Source organism: Lonchura striata, chromosome 3, assembly GCF_050655825.1.
Source record: "Lonchura striata isolate lonStrDom1 chromosome 3, ASM5065582v1, whole genome shotgun sequence".
In the NCBI taxonomy this organism is placed as follows: Eukaryota; Metazoa; Chordata; class Aves; order Passeriformes; family Estrildidae; genus Lonchura; species Lonchura striata.
The window spans coordinates 36585077-36607759 of NC_140705.1; the positions used below are offsets into that span (position 1 = coordinate 36585077).

Genomic DNA, 22683 nt, shown 5'->3' on the forward strand with positions numbered 1-22683 from the left:
GATTCACCTGGCAGTGAATCTCAAACTGCTTCCAACCCACCCTCCTGCATCTCGCCCACAACCCGTGCATTAACCAAGCCCTGCAACATCGATTTCAGAGTCATGATGAGATGATTTACAATACATAATGATATGTCTTTATTTCATCAACAGAAATGGTGTCTAGACAAAATTCAGTTAACACTAGCAATTCAAATGAATGAAAAGGGTTGGGTGGTTTTTTTTCATTTTTGTTTTTTTGCACAATACTGTATTTACAATGAGTAAATGACATTTTAAATTCATTAGTTCATAGCAATGCTTTCTTCCAAAAAGGTAAAAATTCTTAGTAACAGAGAGTAAGCATCAACAGCCACCTCATTTATTTATACAATAAAAATCACAAGAAACCACAGTCACCTAGAAAAAAAAAATAAAGACAAGCTTAAGAACTAGTACAATAAAATGATGCATTGAATTAAGTTACATTAATCGCATAGAATTTGTGTAAAAAGTATGTAGAAAAAACACCTGATGTAACCTGTTACAGTCATTGACCAGTTATGAGAGGTACAGAGGGTTATACAGGTAGATATGTGTGAAAACTGTCCATACTGTTTGACCTGGGGAGGAAGAGAAGAGGGGTTGCACCCCCTTGCATACACTGATAAAACCCTGTTTTGAATATGGCCTCTGAAGTTTGTAAGGCATATAGAAGAGGTGCACTTGTAACCAACTGGTTCTGGAACAAACTCTTAGGGCATCCCCACCCTTGAAATCAAAGGTGATGCTTGCAACTTTGAGTAAACAACCACACATCGAATGTCACCAAAGTGTTTAGTATCATTCCTGCTGGTCTGAGGGATCCAGAGAGCTTCAGGCAGAGCCAACGCAGCAGTGAGAACAGGACTGCAACCATGCGCGCTTCCCTCGGGTACATCACAGCTGCAGGGTACCCCTGCCTGGGCAGGGGGTGCCAGCCACAGCCCCCAGCACAGGCAGCTGCTCCCTCCTCTGCCCACACCCCAGAGCACGGGCTCCTCTGGCTGCAGGGATGAGCCCACTGTCCACTGCAGCCCCTGCCTGGCTCCCTCCAAAGCAAGGGGGGGTCGTTTGGGTTCGTCGCCTGGGACCATCTCTGCTTCTAAGCAATCAATGAAATCAAACACTGCCAGTTTCCATTTCTATTTTGGGATGTTAGTTTCTTTCTGTGTGCCCTTAATTAGCCAAAAGGGACAACAGTAGCACTGCAAGAACCACATAGTGCCTTTCACTTATTGCAAGGGCTCTGCCCACAGTCACTTAAGTTTGCACAAGAACAGGAGTCATCTATCTGGCTTTTTAGCAGTCGTTTGGTTGGGGTAATAAGCTTATAAAAAGACACTTTTAGCATTCCTTCCTGCCAAAAAGTGATTTTGTTTGCAAAAATGGCAATATTATTCATGTACTACCTTAAAATGCTCATCAATAATTGACTTCAATATAAATAATACCTATCTTGGTGGAGTGTAGGAAAATACTGTACACTTAATCTTTGCAAGTAATGCCATTAAAATTTTGAGAGTAAAGGGAATAATTATTCCACAGACCACCAACAATAGATCTTTTAAATATACACACAGTATTTGAACATATGCATATACACATATATTGTATTCTACAGCATCAGACCTGATGCCTGAGTCATAAAATACTCCAGGGAGTATTATAAATATACATATACGTATTATAAACAGGAAAATACACAAACACACAATCTGACTAGAATTATAGATGTATGTATACATACATACATACATGTATTTTATATATGGAAGCAAAATTAACTTGGACTGTGTTGGCAGAGACAAAACTGAAATGAAGTCAAAATGTGTTGAGAAATTTTTTAACAGGAAAGACAGCAGAAATTCTTTATGTTAATAGTTTGAATTTCACATCACTTCTCATAAAAATAAAACTGCTCCATACTTAGCAGATCCCCTCCTTATGCAAACCCGCTGCTCATGCTGAGATAAAACTTCTCAAGGCAGCCCTAAAATAGAGACTTTTAAAATGCTGTAGCCATGGGCTACAACATTCACCCAGAGGCACCTTCAAAAGCATCTCAGATCAGAGGAAAAAAAGGTGGAAGCAGCACTCCTTGTTGCAATGGTACAAGACGTCCAGTGGAGCAAAATGTGAGCCTGTGGAACCTGGCAAATACCCACTTTGTCTCACTGCAAAATTCACTATGGGTCTCCTATTCTGCAAACACACCCCTTGCTCTCCACCACCACAGCAGTGGATTACAAGACACAGATGAGGATGTGGTGTTGATTCTGGAATTGTAATGCTTCACCATGCTTTCTCCTAGTGGATAAGTTTTCATTCTATTACAGGATTATAGTGATTCCAGCATGCAGATTTGTTTTATTTACTAGGCAATCATGAAGTCACATATTTAAAAAATTAACTATATATCTAGGCATTTTAACTTCTATTTAAGCGCTCTTTAGGATAGAGACATGATGAAGTGTCACACTCCAGATTAACAACCACAGTATCAGCATTAATCATGTCTCTGGCAGGAGTTAATCCATTTAGCAAAGTTACATATCTCGTTCCCACTCTGCTCTTTAGAGAAGTAGCAGTTAGCATACTAATCACTGTGGCTTGCTTTTGCAGCACATTTTACTTCCTTGGGAAAAAAAAATAATACAGGGATTAGATCCAAAAATATAGTGCATCTTAAAAGCAGCATATACCCTTAGAAAGACATTTAATAAATTACTTGTACAATATATAAAATAATAGTTTTATACTGCAGCATCAAACTCTTGACGCCTGAGTCATCACGTTAGGAAGTCAGTGATATAAATACTGGGATCTCCTGATAATACAGCCAACGTTTTTGCTTTTGTTTTGCTTGTTTTCTGTTTTGTTTTAGCTCTTTTTTTTATTTTTTTAATTTATTTTTTCACTACCTTTTTGTTCCAGAATCAGCTTGCAATGAGCTTTAATTGTGTTCAAGGCACCCCCAGAGAACGCAGAGAAACAAACACATTATATAGTGTAGTACTCACCTGACAAAGCATAACAAGCCTAAATGAAATGAGGTTTCCTGGCAATACAAGTATAGCAATGGCAGAGGAAAAGGAGGACTAGATACAGACTGGACAGAGCTCCAAGGACTCATGTGCCCATGGGAGCAGAGCAGTGCTCAGCAGGGAGATAGGGTCTCACCATGCCATTCCCAAGCAACGCCCAGCAGGAGAGATGCTGCATGTATCCTCTTTGACAAATGCAAAGAGATTCTTAAGATCACAGTGACCACTGGCCAAACTCCTAGAATTCTGCAGTCAGATTTTTTTTTCGCTCTTTCCAGTGAAGTTTTGTGGTCATTTGGTTTGACCTCGTGAGACAAGAATGGTTGGGTATGTAAACTGACGTCCAAGTCTGAAACTAATTCTCCCAATACCTTCCTTTAAACGTTAGCCCAGTAACTGCTTTGAAAGCCACATGGTTCAAATAGCAAAAAAAACCTCAAAACAAAATAGAAACAAAAAACAACCACCACCACCACCAAAAAAACCCCACTGAAAAACCATGATACATGTAAATATAGGAAGCAATGACACAAAATCAGCCACTTCTAATGGGAAAGAATGAAATCAAACATCCAGAAAAGCTTGCAGGGGAGGGAAAGAGAGAGATGAGAGAAAGGTTGCGGAAGAGACACTTATTTGAGCAGTGGTTTTAAATATCAGTTCCCAAGGTAGAGGAAATCAAGGGACCCAGCACCAGTATGAGGCCAGGTCAAACCTAAGAGCTGCAGCGCAATGGGTTGTGTGGGTGGGTTTTTTAAACCATTGGAATGAGGTCAAGAGTACCAGTTGCACATGAGTTGTTAGTAGAGTAAATCTTCATGTCAGGAAGCAAGTTAAAACTTGGTTTTATACTCATAAAACATTCTATCTATTCATATATATAGGAGGTCACTTAAAAATAAAAAAGGCAACAGAAAAACATCTTTAAAATACTGTGTCAGTTGACCCTTCCCTCCCGCCCACCCCCAACCCCCCCAAGTAGCTATGACTCTATAATGTGATTCACATTTAGTTTTAAATTCTAGCTTTCACCATGGTCTCATAGAAACAAAACTTCTCTGCGAAGCACAGAACTGCTTTGCAACGTCAACAAATTCAAAGGAAAATCAAATCCCATCCCCCCACCAAAGAGCTTCTCAGTGCAGTTACCTGCAAAGGATGGTTGGGAGGGGGTTCAGATATTTTTAGGTTAAGTTCTTTTAAAAAGAAAGGACAACTCCTCCCCCTTTTTCAACTGTGTGAACTAGGAGTTTATGGCATTTGTATATTTTTGAACATTTAAAGGTAAGGATTTTGTACAGTAATGATTAATACCTAAACATAAATATTCTCCTACATTATATACTAGTTTTTCTTTGTACATGCGGGGGAAAAAAGTATTTTCAACAAACATGGCACATGCTATATGCAGTTCCTCCTCAGTAGCTTGGCTACAATTACAAGAGTTTGCATGAGGAGGATAAAAGCAAGACTTTGTGGCGAGTGGGCGACAGTCCATGAGCACAGTCTGAAGATGGAAGAAAGTGGAGAGAGGGAGCTGATTCCTCCTCCAGGGTTCAAGATGCTGATCTACTTGAGTGCCTCAAAAAACCACCAGCGCACACCTCTAGTGTAAACGTTAGCACAGAAGACCACATTATCACTTAGTGCTTCTGAGAAGCTGCTTCCCCACACTTTTTTTTTTTTTTAACAGGTGTGAACAGCTGGTCATTTTTTTTTCAGCGAGAACAAACAATATCAGCCAATAAAGCACATGACAGTTGTCGTCAATAAAGCCACACAACCTGGCACATGTAGGGCAAAGAACCACAAAATAAAAACTCAGTACACTTAGAATAGTAGTAATTATTAAAAAAAGCATTAGGAGGTTGTTCTTCTGTCTACACTGTACATACAGATGTTATGCTTGGAAAGCTGCTGTCTCACACAGTCATAACATGAGTCAACATTAAGATACAAGTCCAATACAGTTACAACTAAGCCAATTCACTGAGTAGTCTCCTTTGAGACAGCGCTCTTTTAGCTGCAGTTTGTGCTGAGGGCAATGCTGCAGGATGAGAGGATCCCGGAACACAACAATTTGATGGGTAAGTGACCAAATCGGGTGTCGGCAAACGTATGTTTTGCTCTTAGAGGATACAGTGCTAGCTGGACTTCCGTAAGGAAGCCAAAGTCAACAACTAGGGGTGTGATCCTGCAACTCTGCCTGCCTAGGCAGGGTCACTGACTTCACCTGACCCACCTCTACAGCTTGGGTCTGGTTGGGGAGAACAGGTAATGTCTGAGGACAGCTGAGGTCAGGCTCTGGGGACTAGCCGGAGCAGCAGTTGCTTCCATGAGTAAAGGATGCAGAGTGGGGCTGGAGAAAAAGCCCCCAAGTATATTGACGTGATCTCTGTTTGCTTTACTTCGTGGAACATTTGATGAATTGATCCAGTTGTCAAATACACTTTTCTCTAAAGAGTGAAATATACTTTCCCCTATAAGACTCCAAAAGCATCATTAACTCACAAGCACTTAAACTTGGTTTGTGAAACAGAAAGAAGTCTAAATATAAAAATAATTCAAGCAGATTCTCTTTACAAATTGTATAGTGAATTCAGTATTTGGCAAGACTGTTTTTACTACATAATGAGCTCCTGAGTGTTTGTCTATTAGATAAAAATTTTCTATTTCCTTTAAGCCATAAAGCAAAGAAAACCATATACTCAAGTTATTCTGAAGTCATGACTTCATTAATGAAAAGAGGTTTGACCAGAAACTCAGTGCAAGTGGCAAAGTTGACCATTACTGTACAGTATCTGCAAGAAAATAAAATAACTCCACATTGCTCAAGTGGCACGAAATGGCTGTGCCAAAAAAATTGTCTATAATAAAATCTCAAATAAGTTTCCGACATTAAAGTTTTATAAATAAGTACAAATTGAATGCTATTGCTGAACTGCGAACTGAGGAAAAAATTACCGTGTAACAAGTTACCAAACTAGTTCTAGCATCAAAGACAAAAAGGAATGTTGGAACTTGTTTGTACAATAGAAATGAAAGCTTCCAGTTTGTAGGATGAGAAAATTGAGGCATGCAGGGACTCTTGCATATGGATATATATATTTTATATATATTATATATAATATGTACAGTTTAGCTATAAAACTTTGATGTGTAAAGAAGCTGTCTTCAATGAAAAATTGAACATTCAGAGGAAATTCCTGAGTTAGGGTTTTGTGACATGGGCCACTGAGAAAAAAGCTGCGGTTGGGTCCTCAGAGGTGTTATGTCCATCCCTGTTAAGATTGAAATCAACATACAAAAACAGACAGTGTTGCCACTGCTTCGTTCCCTGCCTGAGCAAGGGATAGCACCATTGTGAAGAGAACTCCTGCTTGTAGAGAGGAGGGAATACTTAAAAACAGTATTGCTGCTAAGACCACTGTAGTGTGCACCAAATACGTTCTTCTAGACAACAAATGAACACTGCCACTGGCTGACTGAAGAACACCTGACCAGGTGTAACGTTAAGGTTATGAGTCACTAGGTGTAATCTTTCCTAGGTTGTTCATCTGTTGTACATTTATCAGTCATTTCCTGACAGAAGTCTACCGTGACCGTTTGGCTGCTTTGCTCTGGTGGAAGCTCTCTCTCGGGGTAAGTACCTGCATCGGCTCCATCCAATCCCGCGCCAGCCGAACAATTTTCCGAGATGTTGTTGGGCAGCCAGGGTGCTCCCAGCTGCACTGAGCCTTGCTCCGAGCAGCACTGCATGCTCTCCCCGACGCACTGGGAGGTCACCAGGCTCTGCTCCACACCAGCTGGGGCGGGGCTGATGGTGGTGACCGGCTGTAGATCCATGGGTCTGAGAACGGGGCAGTATCGGTGGAGGGCTTGGATCTGTTCTGGGCTCTGCATGTCTCTACACACTTCTTGGGAAAGACACGAGAAGTTGTCTAACAATTCTCCCATGCTTGCTTTCAGCTGGTTCCTTTCTGAGAGCAATTTCTCTTTCTCACACACCTGGAAAAGACAGAAGGCATCTTAGGCTGAGGAAGGGACATTCATTGCCAGCTCACTTTGGGCATGTATGCAGCAGTACCGAAGAACACCAATGTGCTACACTTGTTTTCATATGGCCAGAGGAAAAGTCACAAAGACATCAAGTATTTGACCACCATGGCCTGTTTGGACAGTATTTGGGAAACATCTGGAGAAAAACATTTGAACTGGAAGAGGATAGAATCCCAAGAGATTCCCACAGAAGTGCTCCCTTTATAAACTAAGGCTGCCTGACAGATGATACAAAAAAAACTCCGAACAAAACATTTTGAGGGAGAAATGCCATTTCCTATCTAATCAGCAAGAAAATGTGATAATTCCTGAAGTGAGGAATGCTGCTGATGTTTACTTCACCCTTGAACTGTCAGGTTGGCTGCTTAGGCTGGGTGCACGCCTCAGAGCCCTGTTAGCACTGAGAGAGGTGAGTTTATTCACTAGGGGATTTAAGTGTGCTCCACGGCCTGCACTATGGCTTGTTTTCTTATGTTCTGCTGCTTAAAGGCTTGGGCTTGAGCTCATACAGATATTTTTATGAACCCAGGCTAGGGTTTCACCTCTAAAAAATGGTGTTGACTCAGTGTAGACTGACTGGGATGGTCCTGCTGCACCTCCTTCTGTCTCAGGCAGGTGGGCATACAGCTCAAGAGAGTAGATGAGATTTTGTAGAGTACCAGAACTATTTCCAGAGCTGAGCTGGCCCCAAAAGCAGCACAGCCACGTATCTCACCTAGTAACACTGCTAAACCCAAGATGTCTCAGCATCTGAGGTGTGAAAGTTCCACAACTCAGATAATCCAACTATGGGTGGTTGTTGACAGCTGATAGTATTGCTCTGGGTCCAGAGCCCACACTGGAAGCATACAGCTGTGTGAATGTGAAAGAGAACAGTGCACATGAAAAGAACTAACTGCTAAAATATTGATAAATCTATCAAGAAAGCATAAAATAATAAAAAAATAAACAGATGCTCAAGTACATCTTGAGATGATGAATTATGGAGGAGAATATGCTGTGAGTTTGCAGGGAAAAAAAGGAATGTGAGTGGGTAGATGAATGAGTGAGAGAAAGCAGGCAAAAAAAATTACCTATCAAACTCTGAGGATACAACCATTTCACTCACTGTCTGCTGTGAAACCATCTGTGTCAAGAAGATGGGTGACTTACAGTAAGTAAACTTCAGGGGGAAAAGGGGTCTTTTGTAAAAAAGACCCAGCCAAGTGAAAAACCCTTAAACCACAGCACCATTATGTAATTCATGAGACTGGAAACTGCTGATCACAAAGTGGACAGACTACTACAAAGGAATTTCCAGTGGTCACGTGTTGTGTGTTCATTCTTTTCTCTGTCCCTGTCTTCCAGCTCAGGGGGCTGGGTACCCGGAGGACAACCAGTCTTACTATTAAGACTGAGGCAAAGAAGGCATTAAGTACCTCAGCCTTTTCCTCCTTCTCTGTTGCTATGTTTTTACTGCATCCAATAAATGACAGAGATTCTCCTCGGCCTTCCTCTTCTTGCTTCTCTGTTTAAAAAACTATTTTTATTGTCTTTTACAGCAGTAGTCTGGTTAAATTCTAGGTGGACTTTTACCCTTCTAATTTTCTCCCTGCATAACTTCATTATATTCTTGTAGTCCTCCTGAGTAGCTGCCCCTTCTTCCAAAGATAATAAAATTATTTTTTTTCCTTGAGTTCCAGACAAAACTCTTTGTTTAGCCAGGCTGAACAATGTCTCATATTTCAGTACAGGGGATCAGCCTGCTCTTGTGCCTGCAAGATTTACTTATTGAAGAATCCAATCTTCCTGGACTCCTCTGCCCTTCAGTACTACCTCCTAAGGGATTTTCCCAACCAGTCTCCTAAATAGGCCAAAGCCTGCATTCTGGAAGTCCAAGGTGGCAGTTCTGCTGACCCTCCTACTTAATTCTCCAGCAAACAAAAACTCCATAATCTTGTCATCACTGTGCCCAAGAAGGCATCCAATCATCACTTCACCCAACAGCCCTTCACCGTTTGCAAACAGGTCCAGCAGGACCTCCAGCAGGACCTTCCCTACTTGGCTCACTCACTGCATATTGCCACATATTCAAGTCCCCTTTGCTAAATAGGAACATCAACTTTTTTTTGGGAAGAATCCTGTGCCTCAAATGGTTTTTGATTCCTCAAGCTGAGCAGGGATTAAGCCCGCAAGGCCACTCATATGCCTTTCATTCATTCCCCTGAGATGAGTGTTTGTGCTGGGGAGAGGACTTAAAATTTTTATTTTGTCTGTCTCTAGTTTACCATATCAGGCAATAATAGCAATGTCACAGGATTGCATGAAATCAATTAACTCAAACTAATTTTCAAGTGAAGGCTACAGATATAAGGCTGAATCACCCCCTGCTGCTAGTGCAGTCCTCCAAGTGCTGCCCGTGAGGCTATGGAGAATAAGAGACAGGAACTCCTCCCCATCACCAGCTCAGTACAGAGAGACAGGCATGTGCAGCTAAGACTGGACCTGCTTCTTCTGGCAACTTGATGAGGATCCATCCACTCTTTGACTGTGCAGAACCTGTGAGTCACCCTGTACACACTGTGCATTATACTCAGTGCAGGAAGCAGTTGCTCACTATTTTGTTTATCTTTGTTGTGTTGTTTGTTTTGCATCAGTGGAGCACTACTCTGAACAATGTTTTGATTTTTCTTTTTTTTTTCCCCCAGGGCTTCAGCAGCACAGCATCTGAAGACTTCAGAGACCTTGATGATTTAAGCCTCCCAAGCAGCTTGTGAGGTCAGTGTCACATTCCCTGTTACAGACGGGAAGCAGACAGGCACAGGCAGCAAGTGAGTAACCCAAAGTCATGCGGCTTTCTGCCATTTGTGAGGTGATGGTAACTCAGCTTCTTCCAACAGATCCCTGCCTCTTTCACACTACGTTTCCTACAGCTTGAGCAGAGAACAAGGCAAAATGAAGCACAAAAAATCCCACCTGAGGTGTCCATACCATGACTGAAGGTGGCAAGAATTTTCTGAGCAGCCTCTTGGGCTCACTCCAGTCTCCTCACTCCCTTACATTAAAATGTAGTGGCACTGCCCACTGTGAATTCTGCTCATGAATGTACAAACTGACTGAACCCATGAAGTCGGGACTGGAATTGCTGTTGGTGCCCTGCAGGCTACAGTGTGAGGGTGAGCTGGGCTGTGGCGAGGGCACGGAACTCACCAACTTGCGGATTTCACATTCGAGGTTCTGAATACAGTCCAGTTTCCTCTTGCGGCAGCGCTGAGCTGCAATCCGGTTCTTGCTGCGCCGGCGGACATCGTGGATGAACTCGAGCTGCTCTGAGGTTAGCTTGTGCATCTTTATCATCATCTGGAAATCATTCCTTGGAAGATCTGTGATTTGATCAACAGGAAAAGGAAGTTTCACCTAAAAAAAACAAGACAAGAGCAAAGAGTCATATTTTGCTTGCTCAATGCAAGCTGAACAACAGTGAGCGGAAGGACGATTATCTTCGCTGCCACCCCCTCAATAAACAACAAACCAAGTTTTACACTGAGCAAGTTCTTCCCTTGTGGCACATTGTGGAGGTCCAGATGGTAAGGATAAGATGATAATCGTACTTAAATCAGCGACACATATGAATCCCAGATAAAAAATTTCATCTTTCTACAAAGCCTTAAGAAATGATCTCATTGCATTTAAAGGAGGCTCTGTCCACTAAGAGACATGGCCTTTTGGAAAGAGTGAAGTACCTTGCTGCTATTATATTCAAACTAATTTCAAGGAAGGGGCTATTACCACAGCAGGAAATGTGTATCTGCTTGGACTGCAGGACTGAAAGTTTGATTAAGTATGAGGTTAAAAATACAACCTGACACCTCAAGTGGATGAAAAATAATGTATTGCAATTAGGAAAGGTCACCTAATCAGCATTTCAACTAAGCAAAACACTGTATACGAATAAAGGGTCAGAGGAGTGTGATGCAACATATCCTATCCTGCTAAAATATATACATTTTAAAATAAACCTGTTTATGTTGATACTCTAATATTCTTGCAGACTAAAGAGCACTGAAATTGTATTTCTTGAAAAGGTCAGGGTCTGACTTCAAGAATACTAGCAATTATACATTAAAGCAGAGAAAAACACAAATCTCCCAGCAGCCTGAAGCAATGAACACACACTGTGTCAAAAGCTGAAGAATGGTGGATGTGCTCAAAGCCTTTTAGGTTTTTTTTTTTTCCCAAAATCTATCAGCTTGCTCAAATCAAATTAAGCACCTCCCCTTAGAAACCTTTGCTTCACTTAGAGCCTCAGACTGATAACTATCAAAAACCAGATGTTCTTCAGCCAACTCTTTTATTTGGTGGTCAGATAAGAGTCAGCTGACAAAGGTGAAGGAGATGCAGAGCAATTAGACTGACCCCTTCTTTTTTTTGAGTCATACCCACACTGCCCAAAAGATGGCAGTAAATATTTATGTTTCTGTCCCTATTTGGTACAATCTCATCTGGAACAAGGAGACTATTCTGCACACAGGCTAGCAAAGAAGGTAAATTGCTCCAGCCAAACAAAAGGTACAGGTGAAAAAAATTCCTTTGATATTTAAAACATGTATTTTCTTCCAATGGTGCACTTAATAATTATTTGGAAGTAAAAAAACTAACAACGTGGATTATAAGTTTTTTTCTTCAGAGAGCTGAGTTGTTCAAGCAGAACAGTTTGCTGAGGACACACGTACACCAACACACAGCAGCGGCCTCTGGCATCGACAGTCATGGACCCTCACCAGGCACCTGAGCCTGCCAGTAAGCAGCTCCTCACCTTGTTTATAGGTGTTCTTGGCTGCTTCTTGTACCCTTCTAACATTGCTCCGTGCATTGCCAAGCCTGGGGTACGTGAAGTTCTGTGCAAACACCAACCACATTCTTTGAGATGGCTTCATGCCCTGAATGTTCATTCATGCCCCTCTGCCTCACATGTCCAGGCAATGCTTCATAACACACTACTTTGACAGGTCAATTTAAAGCAGCAAGGAATGCCAAACACTGCCCAAACCCTCCCAAATTCTTGCTTGTACACACAAAGGCTGACCTTAGGCACAGGGATGTGAACTACCTTGTTTACAGACTGCCAGTTAATGACATGAAACCTGTTTGATTTCCCCTCCCCAGCCTTTGGATGGTCAACATAAGCTCAATGTAACCTGCTTTTCTCTCAAGCTTCTACCAGGGTCTGAAAATGAAAACAGACAGTTCTTTTCTCTGAAAGACATCAGTTTCACTGCAAAACCAACCGCCTCATGTTCACAGTTTTTCCTTATTTTCTTAAGACCAAAATGGAAAGGAATGTTAACTTTATTTCTCCCTACCTCTCCCTTTCAAAACATATTTACTTGCAAGGAGATGTGTTTGCAGCTGGAATGAAAGAGAAGCAATTTAAATATGTCAGGTAGAAGTTGCTGAAGGGAAATGGGAAAATAAATTTAAAAAGATTCATTAAAAAAAAGGGATTTAAAATAAAACCATCTACACAGCAGATCAGAGACTGCTATCAGTAATCCCAGCATAATCCCACTCCTGTCACAGGCAGCACTGCACAGGATTAAAAATGTGAAAGGGAAAGTGGAAGTGAGTCAGACTCATTTCCTTCACCATTCACAGCATTTTTATTGCCTGTCTCCCTCTTCGAAATCAGCTGTCAACTGAAAAAAAAAATACCAACCCACCAAGCTTTTGGCACGGACACAGTGAATAACTGCACCGGGGTGTTGCTGCTGTGAGAGGCTAAAGTGTTTTACATCTGCACAGGGCAAGACTCTCAGCTGCTATTTATCATAACAGAGTGGTGAGTCATTTTGCTAGAGCCCGCAACTGTGCAGTGGGTGGGATTCATCTGACTCACCCAGAGCTGCCTGAAATGATGGGTTGGGACTACCTAATGTCCTGCTCCCCTCAGATGGCAATGCTGCACAGCTTCTCCTTCCTGGCTGCAGAAGGGGTGGACTTAAAACTCAGAAAAGATTCTGCATCCCACAGTATCTGCAGGAGGTGAGAGAAACTTACCTGAGGTGTCTGAGAAACACAGTCAATCTTTTCTAAGATATGAAAGAAAACCCCAAGGAGCATGCTTTCTTGTAAAGTTTTCTTTCTAATTACTATGATTTTTTGGTTCAAACGATTTAAAATTTAAAGTGCAAGTGGGATCCCTGCTCCTTCCAGGAGTTACTCCAGCCAGAGCTAACCTCACAGAAATCCAAAATCATCTCTTATCAGCACAATTACTCTTTCCCTGCATTTTTACACTGGCAGCACAAGCTTGCTTTCCACCACACAACAAATAAACTGGCACCTTCTACCACCACTGCAGACTCTACTGCCCCAACTTTGCCAATCCACCCTGGGGAAAAAGGAAACCTGGTTAGGATTTTGTGGCATTTCCCACCCCCCACTTATTAGCATTAGGATGCCAGTGGAAATGTCAATGCTTTGAGAGGCTAAGTCAGAGCAGTGATGTAGACAGACAGGGACAGGGACTGACTCAGCACATGCAAGGCCCATATATAATCAATTAATTCCTTCAAGCTTCACTAGTTAGTGCCAGCTTGGATCATATGCCAGCTGCTGCTGTTTTGCTCTTCTATTGTACTAGTTACTGCTGCTGCTCTCCCCCCTCTCTTTTTCACCTGGAATAAAGGAAAGAACCTAGGACCTGTATTCACTCCCATTAAAATATAAAATGTCAACTCTTGGGAATTTCTTTATCCTATGAGTAACCTTACCATCTTCATTCTTTCTTTATATCTTAATTAAGACATCATCTCACCCTAACCAAGTGTTAGTAAAGGCAATAAACTTCCCAAGTGTCACTTTAACATCACAGTAACTTAAAGGACAAATATTTTATCCATAACAAAAAGCAACCATTATGTAGTGGGCATGGGAAGGTGGAACTCATTGTCCCAGTTGGTCAGTTGCTCCAGAGCTGTAAGAAAAAAGCCTGCTGCCTTAGTGCCCTCAAATCCTGAAAGCCTCTGACACTCAAGCTTGCTGATCCTTGGAAGGCTCTCAGGACCCACCCAAACAATCCAGCCCAGGTACTCAATAATATTAATGCCTTTTTAAAATGCAGAAATGGGTACTTGGCTTCACACAGAAGAGCCCAAGGCATTAATGTCGTGTTTTCAGTGTTTTCAAGTATCTTCTGTAGCATGCAAGGAAGGTTTGTCTTCCACAAACACTCAGGAAGAAATTAATTCCACGGCAGGAGCTGAGGAGTGCCCACCTGTGATAGGGGCTCAATTGTCTACAGGGTATTTCAGGCACCACTTGTGGTCCTGCAGACTAGGGACCTATTCCTGTCCTAATTTCATCTGGACAAAGGCTATCCAAGAAGCCCAAAGGTAATGGGCCATACTTTGTGCAAGGGATAGCCAAGATGCATTTTCTTATCCTGCTGTCTACTGACACAGATAAAACCTTCAAAACACCTCCTTTTTTCAAGTGTCAACTACACCAAGATGGCAGAGGACTGCAAAAGGCGAATGATGAGCCCAGGCAGTGAAGATCTACCATTGTGTCAACAAACCAGGGTCTAAACTGTCCCACTTCAGATCAGCAGGTTCCATTGCAGTATGTTCCATCTGACACAAGACAACTGATGGCCCCGTAGCGGTGTGGGGTCAACTCCAGCCTCACCTTGTGAGGGCCATGAGAGGCATTTGGGTCAGCAAATGCTGCCTGAAAGGGCACTGCTGGGTAACATTTTGATTTGCTACCTGCCTTACAGAAATGGGGGACCAGGCTAATCCCATGCCTGAGTGCTTTAACCCAGGAATCAGGAGATGTGGATGGGATTCTCATCCTTTAGCCCATGATTTGGACTTGTATTCAGACCACACACTGCTGGTACTTAGAATGCTGGGCTGACCTCTTCCCATTCACTGCTTGCAGTGTTCCCAGCTTCCAGCCCTTCAAAGAGCACAGCAGTATGATACTCCTGCTGTTTAATAGGCTTCTCTGAGACCAGATAGCACAGAAACACTGACAGAAACCACAGGTGCACTTAAGAATGGAAGATCAGGCAGTGAAATGACAGGGGATAAAGTACAGTATTTCTCTGAAAGAGTTGCTTCTGCAGCTCAAGAACTGGAGTCCTTCAAGAGCTTGTGCAAGGTCTTCAGACCGGAGTATAAAAGAATTGGTTGTAGGGCTCCACAAAATAATATAGTGTTTAAAAGGACCCTCCTGGAATTTCAAACTCTCAGTGTTGTTGTAATCCAACAATTCTTTGCTACCAGTATGGATACCATTCCTACTGAAGAGAGGAAAGAAAACAAAAATTCCATGAAATTTATCTTACAAGACCAATGTTTGACAAGACACCATTTAAACAGATATTGAGAAACAATTCCCAGTGCTCTGCTGATGCTATGCTAGTCAGGAGAATATCTACCAGAAAACAACCTGGAGACTAATTTTTCTCATTTTCAAATTTGCAAACCTAGTAAAATCAGGAAAGCTGGGGTGACTGATCATCAAATTCTGGGGAGTTATCACATACCACAGCAAGTTAAAACCTTCACATGTATTTTTCTTGGTTGCCTTTCTTTCCATGCTACATTCTTCACTGAGTAGGAATATTAAGCAGTGAAGCAGTCTCAGATGAGGTAACTCAACATAGTTACAGTAGATCTCTGGTAGAGCAGCTTTGGTTTACTGCTCTTTTCTGGGGCTCTGACTTGCAGGAAATTCTTTTGAACTACAGATGAGGAGACATTGAATGCAACTCTCTAGATACTAATAGTTCTTGGAAAACTCCACCTCTTACCTCCTCTTACCCTTGTTTATTTTTTTCCCTCAAAAAACTCACTTATCATATTAGACTGAGATGAGATTTCTTTTTAACTGGTTTAGTAGTACAACATTTTTTACAAATTTTCTAGCAGACAAAAAATCTAAAGTACTTGCTGATGAAAAGGAATACCAAAAAAAGTAGGTAGTGCAAAAGTTTCTGTTCCTTAAGTAGGTTAACAGATTGACAGACTACTTCCTTCTCAACAATTCATTATTTCAGGGCTTATTGTTTTGTTGTTGCTATTTTAAGCAGGATTGTCAGAACCTGCCTGTAAGCACTGAGCTTTATGTCTTCTCTCTAGTATTATATCTCAGTAATTGATTTTTCACAACCTGTGGAGGCCTGAGAGAACTGAGTGAAAAGAGCAACACAAACTATTAAATATTTCTGTCAAGTCCCAATAGCTGAAGTAACAGCCCTGTTCCTGCAACTCTGTACATGGGTACACCCTACACTGCGCTTGCTGCTTTTCTCAGGAAGCCTTAACAAAGGGAGATCATAGAAGAGTCTTGGTGGCTCCAGGAAAGGAAGCAATAAGCAAGGACATCCTGGAGAAGATTTACCAAGTGGTGTTCCAAGGACTGCCATCTCCTCTGACAGTTGTGACTGCTTTCTGCACCTCCAGTAAGATGGAGGTTTGTCACAAGCTGGGGTAACCTTCACTCACACGGCATCATGATGAACCCCAACACCCCACTTCTGGCACCAAGCAACTTTGGCCATGTGCTCCAGAATGGCATCTGTGTACTTCTCACACAATCAATACCCCAGCAAATGATGTTTTCTGAAATTAATTCTGGCAGCGACAGCACTCTGTGAGCCAAATTATGACCAACTAGGTCCAAATTCCAGGGGAACTGAGCAGCCCTGTGAGATAACTGATGGTCAGAGTCCACCAGGCTTATTCCCATCAGGCCATCCCACCCCAATAAAAGCTGACCTGCAGCAGAAGAACCTGCATGGCCACTCTCCAGAAGGTCAAGCATGTCACCCCCAGATACCTTATCAGGTGCCTTTTGAATAGAAGCCCAGAATACACTGTGTGTTCTGATATAGAGGGGGAAAGGGCCCTGTCTGTGAAGTCATCAGGACAGGAAGGGCAAAGCAACAATTTCAGGAATGGAGAAAGATTCCCATGCAGCTTGCAGGGAGGTGAAGAACAGAAAGCTGTCCATTTCAGACAGCTGTGAGTCTCTCCTGCTGTTTTAATCACAGCCAAACTACCAAAAGCAGGTAAAGCAACTTATATAAGAACTTCCTGCTGCTGTTATTTATTTTCTACTGTCTGGTTTAAGATACCCTTTCCTGAGCCTTCCACAGCAGCAGATCTTGCAGGATACACACCCAAGTCACTGTCTTAATACAGTATTGTTAAATAAGGCTGCAAAGTCTGCTCTTGTATTGGTAACAACCTTCAAAAGATCTATTTTTAAACAAAATAACAAAATCTCTACCAAAGCACTGGTGTGATTTGTTTACCCATGGCTTGTTCAGGATAGTGCAATGCAACCTCACAGAGCATTTATTTCCTCACCACATTTTTAATGCCTAGCAGTCCTAATCAAAATACCCTGGGGGAGGAAAAAAAAAAAAAAATAAAAGCCTTATCAGCAGTCCCAGGGAGAAAACTTGCTCAGCACAGTTCAGAAAATCTTCCCCAGAGGAAACCAGAATCAGCAGCAAAACCAGGAGTGGAGCAGACCTTTGCTAGCACTGTCTCAGAGCCAGATGTCTGCCTGCCAGCAGCACTCCACACAGCTTCCTACAGCTGCCTGTTTGCTCCTTGTGCGTCCCTCCTCTCATCCATGCTCTCCTGCACATATTCACATATACCTTTCTTCTAGGAAACCACCACCTGTAAGCTTCTAATTTCATTCTTCCAGGCTCATTTTTGCTGCAGCATATTTCCACACAATTAGGTAATTATGACAGCTAATTAATTATCAAATCTCAAAAGGCTAACCTCCGCCCTCTGCACTGCCTCATGCTGAGCAAGCAGCACACATGGGTGGAAATGGATGGTCCCTGGTCCCTGCTGCCCTCTGCCCCTTGTAAAGACAGGACTTCACTGAGTAACCCAGCTACAGCCTGGGCTGCTGTAGGGCTTCCCAAATGAGATCTCCTGCACACTATCCCAGACAGCCTCCCTAAGAGACTCCTCTCCCTTCTGCATCGTCCCCTGCTTACGACATGAGGACAAAGAGGAACTGTCCTCTCAGAATCTCTGGTTCAGTGCGACCAGGGATTAGGACACCAGAGGCTCCCCAGCTCTTCAGCTCTCTCTGACAGCTAAGCAGCCATCTAAAGGAAGCACCCACATCTGTCTGAAAAATAAAGACTGGGATGTAGCTGGAATAAAGACTGAGGAATAAAGTTCACTCTTTTCATCCCCACTCCATAACTAAGCCCACATGGTTCTGAACTGGATGCTCTCAGCATATGAACCCTCCTCTCAGCACTTGTTGCTCCCCACACTGAAGCAAAAGCTCTCAGTGGAGTTTTTCAGCATTACTAGAGGAACCTGATAACTGATTTCACTCAGATGTTCTCTGGGTCATGCAGATTGCTAATGAAACTGTGAATACACCTCCAGTCTTTTTCACTTTCTGGACTCCACAACATATCTCCTTGATTTTAGTCTGCCCTAAAAGTAGTGACTTCACACAGACAGTTTATTTGGTCATGGTTAGACAGTTATCACTGCAGCATCTTCAGCTGGCCCATCTCTAGTTTCAGAGAGGGCCCCTCTTTCTCCTCCCCCTCTTGGGGGAGCTACATGAAAATTGACAGCTTGCTCTTCAGCTCCAGATCATTCTCTTGTCATTCCCTTAAAAATCTGGAAACTAAAGGATAACTTCTCTCTGAAACCATTCATGCCATGGCTGCTAGAGCTTTGAATAAAATGTCACAGGCAGGGAACATGATCTCAAGTTGTCACATAATAGAGGCAAAACGCAGTACCTGAACATGCAACACATACACACATACACACATGTGAAGATGACTTGAATGCCATTCCCACAGGACTGGGTGGCCAGCTATACAATTGTTTGAGTAATTTCACACCTCTGCTGGCAACATGCAGCCTGGCTCTTCAAGACAAGCTGTCCAACCCTTGGTGTCAGGAAAGGCACAGCTTGAGGTTGCTCAAACACACACACACAGCAGTAACAAGTGGAGCTGGAACCACCTCAACAAACTAAGAATAAGGAACAGTGCTTTGTGCCACAGAAGTCTGTGAGGGAGGAAGCAAGACAGGACACTGCTGGCAGAACCCAAAGCACATCAATGCACTCTTATCATTCAGCAGTTTGCTGTTTTCCTACACCCAAAATTTTAGAAGTGCTGAACACCTCAGAGATCAATCAGATCTATTTGTGGGAAGTCAATCACGTGCACTCAGCTGATGATGGAATAACCAGAAGTTACTCTTTACCCCTATAAACAAAGAAAGTGCTGGGGAAATGCAAAGTCATTTGAGAGAATGAAGGAGAGATTAATTGGGTCATAACAACTGTGATATATGTACTTATCTTAAATCCCTACCTCATGCCCTCTGTCTTGCACAGGACATGATTCACTGTCTGCTTCTGAGAATGACCCAGACTCATCGCTGGAGTTTGTTCCATAGGATGGCTCACATTTAATCTGGGCTCGGACCGGGTTGTACAATCCATCCCCCACCACGCCGGGCTCCTGGTGCTCGGGCGCCAGGAATCGGGGGCCTTGGGAGCAAGGGGAAGAGGAGAGCTCGCAAAGACGCAGGCTGCAGGGAGAGCCGCCGCTGCCGTCCTCTGCGTACGAGTAGGAAGAGCACGAGCTGGAGGTCCTGGTTCTGGTTTCCAGAGGAGGAGAGCGAGGGCAAACTTTAATTGGCACCGGACAGCTGGTGTTCGGCCGCATCCTTCCCGGCAAGTGATCAGCTGTCAGTCCGCCGTGCGAATAGGTCTGAGAGCTGGGGAGAGACTGGCTACTGCCTGCCCACAGACCCTTTGGCACAGTCTCAGTGAGGTCTTTGTCCAAGCTGCTCACACCAGAATATGAATGCACCGAAGTGTTTACTTGGTCACAAGCATTTGAAGAGAATATAACACTCCTCCTGTCCAGTTCTCCTTCTTGCTTACAGAGAGTTTCAAAGCCGGGCCCCCTGAGTGGTGATCCTACTGTGAAGTTGGAAGCATCCTTCTGCATGGCATGGGACTGTCCATAGTTCCCCGTGAAAGGGACATAATCAGTTTTGTGGTCACCCTGAGTTGTCCCTTTTTCAAAAGGGCATGCTGGACTCCTGCCAAAGTGCTGTTGGGAAGTGCTGGGGAAGCCAACCAAATCTATGCTTTTTGTTCTGTTGAAGAAAGACCGCAAGCAAGAAGGAGAAGACCCACTTTTTGGCCTATCGACACAAGTGAGGCTTGGCTGTTTCCTGTCCATTTCAACATCCCCTTCTTTATCCCTGATGTCAGGTTCATCTCCAGACAGGCAAAGTGTGATGCTTTCTTCATCGTTCTCTTCATTCTGAGGCTCACTTTTTATCTGCCCCATAGCAAGTCCTGATTTGAGGCCATTTCCAGAGCTCTCTTCACTGAATGTGCTTGCAAAACCTGAGGTACTGATGTGTGATGTGTTGTAGACATTCTTGGTACAAGCAAGCTGGTATTTCTTGTATCTGGGGTACCGTGTTACTGCATCTTTATCCAAATTGTCCTTGCTATCTCTCAGCATGTCAGAATCAGGCAGCATCCCTTCGCCTTTGTCTGCTCCAGCAACAGTGGTTTCAAAATTGAAGGGTTCTTGGTGCATCCTCTCCCTTGGGCAAGATATTTTTGACGTCTCCGATTCCATTGTCTCCTCCTCATCTCCATCGGAGTTCTCCTCATCATGCATGCGCTGACAGGTGGTATCTTTTTTGCACAGGAACAGGCCATCTTCATTGTTCAGCAGCTGTGTCTGCAGGAAGCTGAAGCAGGAGTCCTCCAGATTGTGCATGCGCAGGAACTCAGCGCAGTGGATGACCTCCTGGATGTTTTCCCTGCTGAGTAACAGCTTAGCAGTGTAGGCGAACTGTAACAATGGACCAAATCCCCTGACAGTGACCTGCAAAAGTAGAGAGGAAATTGCCAGTGTTACCATCAGCTTTTGCTATCATTCCAAGTCCTTCATCATGTGGTTAGATAAACTAACAGATCTGGCATTCAGAAATAAATACTGCTGAGCACCAGCTGTTCTTCTGTCACACCTGTAATGATGCTACGTCCAGGAAGATTGCTCCCTTTGTGTTGCTCCTGTACATCACTGTACAGGTTGAACTGAGACTATTTTCCCCAAGTATCTTGAAGATCTATGAACTAAGTCTCTGCCCTAATAAAAGACTGACAAAACTAGCCTGGACACAGCTAATTTTTACATGGATTTAATTTTAACTCTGCTACAGTACCCAACCATGAAAATACCGATTAAATTTTGATTCTTCTGCTCTGATGGAAGGTCCAATGAACAGCGGTTTCAAGCTTAAGATACCACTTATCCAAAAAGTGTTTTGGGAAGGAAACACTTAGTATTACAGAAAAATTCAAGAGAAAGCACCTTTATGCCTCTTTCAAAAGCAAACCATTTCCTCTTTTTTTTCCTCAATTTTTTGCAAGCCATTGCTGAATACATAATAGGTAAGTACAGACTGCATAACTTTCCTCCATCCCATGGAGATTATTCCCCTCATACTGTTCCTGATTTTAGTCAGCCTGAGGTACAGCTAACAGAAAAGAAATTAATATTTATAGTTCAAATGGCAGAAATTATTCTGAGTCCCACCTCGGTACTTAATTTCCCACAATTTTCTTTGTAGAAAGTAGAAACTGTTTCCAGGAGAGTGATCTCTAGTCAACTGTTCCAGGTCTGACTTATGCACTGCTACTCATCTTTCCATACCATCTGTGTTTAACATTTATATATAAAATATTAAAAAGTACACACTTCCCCCCCCCCATTTTTTACAGTTGTATCTTTACATACAGCTATCAAATAAGTTGCTAAGCCACATAGTAAACTATAGATATTGTCTATTTTTGACAAAAATACTTTGACTGCCACAAATTTCTCTTACATTTTTTTCTCCCAATGGGTATGAGACAAAGGGATTGGAAAAATTATTCTTCATGAAGCAGCAAAATGCTGTTTCAGAACTACAACACACCATCAAGGATTAATGTTTCTCCACAAGAAAATTCAGTGCTTTCGACACAAGGTTGAGATGTGGAAGACAATAACTGAATTTCCCATTGCACCAACCACCTACTACATGACCCTGGTAAGTCCCTTCAGTCTCAATTCACTGAGACACCTTCTTGCCTTTGTTGCAAGGAGCACTTATTTATGTGAGATCCCTGTGCTTTGCATACCAGGCAAAGACGTCTAGATGGGATTCAGCACAGCCAACGCCTGCATACCTGTATGAGGTTGGGATGCATGGCCTGCAACCTCCTTCTGGATGCAGATGTCTCTGGCAGGCACCCCCAGCTCAGTTTCTTTGTTTAAAATAAACAAGAAGAGGAAGCACTGTCTCTCTTTTTTTTTTTTTTTTTTTTTTTTTTGCAAAATGGCCTAAAGAAAGAGGGGGAACCTAGAAAGTAGGAGACCAGGTTCCTTCCTCAGGCTGTGAGGATTGTAACTCCCACTTCCCCACTCTTCAGAAGGGTATATTTGGGATGGTATGGGATACCCTGAAGGTGAGTTGCTTTT

The 22683-nt window shown here is 42.8% G+C and overlaps 1 protein-coding gene across 17 annotated transcripts in view; it reads right to left on the reverse strand.

Moving 5' to 3' along the window:
* Positions 1–114: 114 nt before the first annotated feature.
* BACH2 (BACH transcriptional regulator 2) overlaps positions 115–22683 on the reverse strand; it is a 186324-nt gene continuing 163755 nt past the window's right edge. For all 17 annotated transcript variants that reach the window (XM_085576466.1, XM_085576462.1, XM_085576465.1 and 14 more), the window contains 3 exons: positions 19498–21042; positions 10314–10520; positions 115–7073 (listed from right to left, as the gene is read on the reverse strand). In XM_085576466.1, the coding sequence (XP_085432592.1) occupies positions 6594–7073; positions 10314–10520; positions 19498–20934 (2124 nt within the window). In that variant the 5' untranslated portion in view covers positions 20935–21042 and the 3' untranslated portion in view covers positions 115–6593. The remainder of the gene's footprint in view (positions 7074–10313; positions 10521–19497; positions 21043–22683) is intronic.